This window comes from Micropterus dolomieu, linkage group LG23 (assembly GCF_021292245.1).
Source record: "Micropterus dolomieu isolate WLL.071019.BEF.003 ecotype Adirondacks linkage group LG23, ASM2129224v1, whole genome shotgun sequence".
NCBI classification, from domain to species: domain Eukaryota; kingdom Metazoa; phylum Chordata; class Actinopteri; order Centrarchiformes; family Centrarchidae; genus Micropterus; species Micropterus dolomieu.
Window position 1 is genome coordinate 35,179,181 of NC_060172.1, and position 5,807 is coordinate 35,184,987.

The 5,807-nt window shown below is 37.4% G+C and overlaps 1 protein-coding gene across 4 annotated transcripts in view; it reads left to right on the forward strand.

Annotated features, from left to right (window-relative positions):
• The window catches only part of LOC123963240 (protein enabled homolog), a 53,521-nt gene extending 51,593 nt beyond the window's left edge, over window positions 1–1,928 (forward strand). For 3 of the 4 annotated variants that reach the window (XR_006823143.1, XM_046039934.1, XM_046039936.1), the window contains 2 exons: window positions 1,253–1,357; window positions 1,700–1,928. Coding sequence is in view for 3 of the 4 variants with exons in the window: in XM_046039934.1 (XP_045895890.1) it covers window positions 1,253–1,357; window positions 1,700–1,888 (294 nt within the window). In the remaining variant the exon portion in view is untranslated. The remainder of the gene's footprint in view (window positions 1–1,252; window positions 1,358–1,699) is intronic. The other variant, XM_046039935.1, reaches the window with a different exon arrangement.
• The last annotated feature ends 3,879 nt before the right edge of the window (window positions 1,929–5,807 follow it).

A 5,807-nucleotide genomic window follows, 5' to 3' on the forward strand; every position in this document is an offset into this window, starting at 1 on the left:
CTTGGTGAATTTTGTTTCTAATAGATAGAATTTTATCATTAAAGAAGCTCATGAAGTCGTAACTACTGAGAGCTATGGGAATACTTGGCTCAATAGAGCTGTGACTCTCTGTCAGCCTGGCTACAGTGCTGAAAAGAAACCTGGGGTTGTTCGTATTTTCCTCTATTAATGACGAGTAGTACGCTGCTCTGGCATTACGGAGGGCCTTCCTATAAGTTTTAAGACTATCTTGCCAAATTAAACGAGAATTTTCCACTTTGGTGGAACGCCAATTCCTCTCAAGTTTCCGTGATATTTGCTTTAATTTGCGAGTTTCAGTATTATACCATGGAGCTAACCGTCTTTGTTTTAGTATTTTCTTTTTTAGAGGGGCTACAGAGTCGAGTGTCATTTGCAGCAAGCCTGCAGCACTATCAACAAGATGATCGATTTGGGAGGGACTGAAATTAGCATAGGAGTCCTCCGTTACTTTGTGATCTGATAATGAATTTAGAGCTGATGGAATCGCATCCTTAAATTTAGCTACAGCACTATCAGATAGATCATTACTGGGTGATATAACGCCACTCTCTCCCGACGAGTCCAAACGTCACTGGCAGTAGAGGCTGGAGTTTCTTTCTGGGTTTCACGTTGCTGTGTTGCTTTAGCTGATGCTTCAATTAGCCTAAGTATAAATTGAATATTGAATATAAAACGAATTGTTCGCGGTTAAAAGCTTTTTGTTTGTCGCATAAGTTTACAACTGACGACAATGTTCTTTGCATCTTAGACTGTGACGCAATAATGGCAATAACGTTACTTACAGCTGTTGAAAATACTTCCCTCTCCCTGTTCTCCAGTCTTCCTTTAGCTTTTTGGCTAACACTGACTTTAACATAAGGTCTGGTGCCACTGACCTGCAGCGCAGTTTCGCATTCAGGTCAGGGGTGGTGCATTCAGTAGCTCAGCGTTACTTGGATTAGTAACTGTAATATTATAACTGTTTTGGAAATAGTAATCCGTTACATTACTCTTTACTGGAAAAAGTAATATTACAGTATTACTGCCCAACAGATTACGTACCACTGATGTGTGAGAACGACTGTGGTACACACTGCGCAGGTGTGGAATGGGCAGCTGAACGCAAACGAACATCCTTGTTGATACTTGGACAGGAAGAAAACTTTACACACGTCAGCCTGTAGATGTCCTCAAATCCTTTCCATTTCACTTGGCCAGCTCCTGTACCCCCCTTTTTTAAATTTTATTACAGAACTGCATGGTTCACCTGGGTCACATTTTCAGTTCAGAAAATATGGAATTCCTGATTAATCCAGAAAAATCACATCCCTGTGTTGTGGGGACAGCCCAGCTGACGGTGAGTGTCCTGGTTTTACTTTTTTTCTCACTTTATTTCACCCATTGTTTTGCTCTGCCTGCCTCCCTGTGTTCTCCTCTTCTCTCCCTCGGCTCCTGAGCCCAGCCAACTACCTACACCTGCACCTCATCAGCCACCTCGTCAGCCTGCCACACCTGCCAGTAATCAACCTCATCCCAGCCTGTATTTTAACCCCGTTTCTCCACACCATCCTTGCTTGATCGTCGTTGATCCTTACCCGGTGCCACCTCTACGTCCAGGCTCTCATGTTCCTTCCTCATCTTCCCTGCATTTTGTCGCTCCAGTCACTAACCCTGTCTTTCTGTCTGTTTTCCCTCCCAGGTTCACTCACCCTCATCATCCGTTCAGTCGGCTGGGCTCATCCTCCGGTCCTCACCTCTCGGGCTTCCTCCACGGCGCCCTCCCGGCTCCTCCCTGCTCCTCGCCTCAACACCCGTGCCTCGCCCGCTCCTCGGTCCTCCGTGCCCGCGTCCCCTGCCGTCCACCTCTCCTCCCTCACCTCTTCCCTAGCCCCCTCTGTGAACCCTCAATAAAACCTCCTTCCCTCTGAGTGTTGCGTTTGGGTCACACCCTGCTTCTGATTTTATCGTCTTAGTGATCACCACATCATCAACACATTTGCTGATTTATGATGTCACTGATAATGTATATTCCTCAAGGTTGATGTGGCTCTCCTGGGTGGCGCCCACTCCAATTTTTACAAAAAACAGTCCCACAGAGCTACTGTAGCCTAACACTTTGACCCTTTGAATCAGCTGGGTGTAAACTGGCCGAAGACACAGAAAAATGGATCTGTGGGCATCCTTACCCAGTGATTAAGAATGATTTTAGAAAGAATCACCCACTGAAAGGATCATTCTCCCTACATAATAATTATCAAAACTAATAGCAGGCTCATCATGACATCCTATCACGTCATTGACTCCCCTACATGTTTTGGTAACCTCTGACCAAGACCAAGATTATTGTTGGGTTGCGTGACAAGACAGTGACAAGGCTGTGACTAAGTCTATTGCACCGATGGGGAAACAGCCGTGGGATGATTACAGTAATGATGGTGATGTCAGTGTGGTGCTGACATGTCATGGCTGTCTTCATTAAAAGCCTCTGAAGTCTAAACAGACCTTACAGCTGGCCCAACTGCTGTCAGCTTTCTGTAATATCCTCCTCTCTTCTCACCTTCCTTTACCTCCTCTGTGCCCACCACTCTTTCCTATCACATTGTAGTAAGTGTTTCAGGAAAAAATTGAGGACTTTTCTGGTGACAGAACATTGTTCCCAGTGAAGTTTTATTATGCACAACAAAACATTTATTTCCTGCCAGTATACAAATGTGGATATAGATACAGTATTTGATATAAGTATTTAATTCTTGCATTAACATTAAATGGACATTGTGTCCAGATGTCATTACCAAGTCCATGAAGAGACTGCTGTCACAAATAACAACAGTTTGGGTTAAAATGTGCAAAGAAATGAAGAAGACTCAGATGTAACATATGTCATGTAAAAAATTCAAGACTTGGGCCAGATAAGAAAACTTGAACTTTTACCAACATTTTTATTATCAACAAAAACAGACACCAATTAGAATACAAAAGTTCCACCAGAGTGTGTCAGAGATCGGTGCAAAATAGAGCCCCATTCTGTTACCAGAACAGAGACCCGAGTTGACATGAAAACCATGTAACAACTGACTTTCACCTCCTTCTGGACCTCCTTTGATAGCTCTGTTTCTTGGCTTCACATCATCTCTTGGCTATTTTCCTACTGCACCTGGGTCTGGGAAAGTCCCAGATTTTCACATGCCTCAGCATTTTCAGCATGTGGTGGGAAGTCTCTGACCGTTCTGCTCCTCCTCTCTGTGTCCTTTGCATGCCCTCTGCTGATCATACTATTTCATTCATAACCTGACTTTGTGGAATAAACTGGTGTTGTTTGTGCTCTGTGCTAGGAACAGGACATTCTTACTGTGATGGACTATATTGATGTATGTTTTGTAATACAATTTTCACAAAATCTGCTTCTACACTGTAAAAAAAAAAGTTTTTTCACAGAAATATACTGTATTATTTTACAGTTTTTTCAACATTACATATAAATACCATGAAAATACAGAAAAATACTTTTATTAAAAACATTAACCATAAAATAAGTTATAATCTGTATATTCATATAATAAGAAATTATACTTTTTTTACAGGATTATTCCATTGCTTAATTGCCCTGAATGTAAAATTACATTGACTTCTATGTAAAAAGACAAAGAAATTCACATATTTAAAATTAAGACAACTTTCTATTTTTTACTGTGAAACTTTAAATTTAAGGTAAATAAATGTAAAAAAACAATCGTAAAATAACGGTAAAAAGTCTGGCAGCAAAAGTTGCCAAACACTTACCGTAAAATTACAGTAAAGAACCTTAAATTATTCTACGGAATAATTCTGTTTTTAAATACAGATATTTACTGTAAACATTGTCTGTATTTTTACAGTCCAACTGCTGTAAAATGAAAAGAAAATCTCATTTAAAAAATGTCTGTAAAATGTTAAACAAATGTATAAATCTGCATATAAACTGAAAAATATTGCAGAAATACCTTAAAATTACACAGTTAAAAAGTGTCTGCTGTTTTTACACAGTATTCTTTGGTAAATTCATAAGATTATCTATTCCATCCACAAGAACTCCTTGTCAAAGTACAGATTTTTAGATTTAAAACACAAAAAAAATTTATAAAAAATTCCTTAAAATACCGTGCTTTAAAACTCATTAACAGTATCTTGAAAGCTTTAGGCTTTTATTTTATGGGATTATCCAATCTATTAATAGTAACTTCCTGTTAAATTTAGTTTTTAAACTGTGGAATAACAAAGATCACGTGATAATAGCTTGCAAAACCATATTTTTATAGAGATTACTTTATATAAACAATATTTGACAGTAATTACAAGCAACTATCCAATATATCTACGAACTTTTCCCATTAATGTATGGAGTTTACTTTGAATAAACATACTTTTATAGTGATTAAAAGCAACTATTCAATATATCTACAGACTTTTATCATTAATGTATGGGGTTTACTTCAAATAAACATACTTTTATAGTAATTACAAGCAATTATCCAATATATTTACATACTTTTCCCATTAATGTATGGAGTTTACTTTGAATAAACATACTTTTATAGTGATTAAAAGCAACTATCCAATATATCTACGAACTTTTCCCATTAATGTATGGAGTTTACTTTGAATAAACATACTTTTATAGTGATTAAAAGCAACTATTCAATATATCTTCAGACTTTTATCATTAATGTATGGGGTTTACTTCAAATAAACATACTTTTATAGTAATTACAAGCAATTATCCAATATATTTACATACTTTTCCCATTAATGTATGGAGTTTACTTTCATAGGCCATTTGAGGCTAAAAAGACCTGTTCTCTTTAGGTCTTGATGCACAGCTTACTGGTGTTTGGGCTATATATCAAAATCATGGTCATAAAAGGTGTATTTGTTGTCCCATCTTGGTTCACTCAAAAAACTGAAGCTTTGATTTTAATTATATTTATTTTTTCAACAGATTTCACAAAATTGTTTTAGGTTAGTTAAAAGCAAAAAAATGTAATGAACTTGTATAAGAGTAACACAATGAATGTCAATTGATCCAACTAAAAATAAAAAACTTCTGATCAACAATATATTTAAGCTTACCTTTCAATATTTTATTTGGAGTAGTAAAAATATACATTTATGTTCAATTAATTAAAACATTAGGTTTTCATTCAATATTTTTTTTCCAAATTAGATTGACACAAATCAAATGTTTGTCAACTGGTCCCACACAAATTAATTTCAACTGAATTTTGTTATGGACTTTATTCACCAACACATCAATATCATTTTGGTGCAATTGGTGAAAAAAATAATACAGTAAAATTATTAGCACTATAAAGTGTTGAAAAGTTTGCAAAATAATGTTTAGTTGTCAACAATTTTGATGATGCATTGCTTAGAATTCTGCCTATTCCGCAGAACACTCAGCATCCAAATCAATGGATGGCTCATTCATAGAGTTTGTTCTTGAGCATCTGTACCTTGGTTGAGAGTTTGCTAGCATCTAGTTGAAAGAATCACTTGTGAAGTACCTCAAAGAAGGCTTTAAGGTTCTGAGGATAACTGAGGTTCAGTGCATAATTACACCTATTAAGAGTGCACGTGTAGAGGCGATGTCTCCCAAGTCATGCAGAACTTCAGCACCCTCGGTGACTATCCCAACATCAGCTGGAGGAGTGGTAGCATCACCTCCCTCAACACGGATGCTGTAAAGATAACTTGTCCAAGCTCCATCGGAACGGCTGTAGCATCAGATCCTTTACATAGGACAGAAAGAAAGTAGAAAAACAAATTATGAA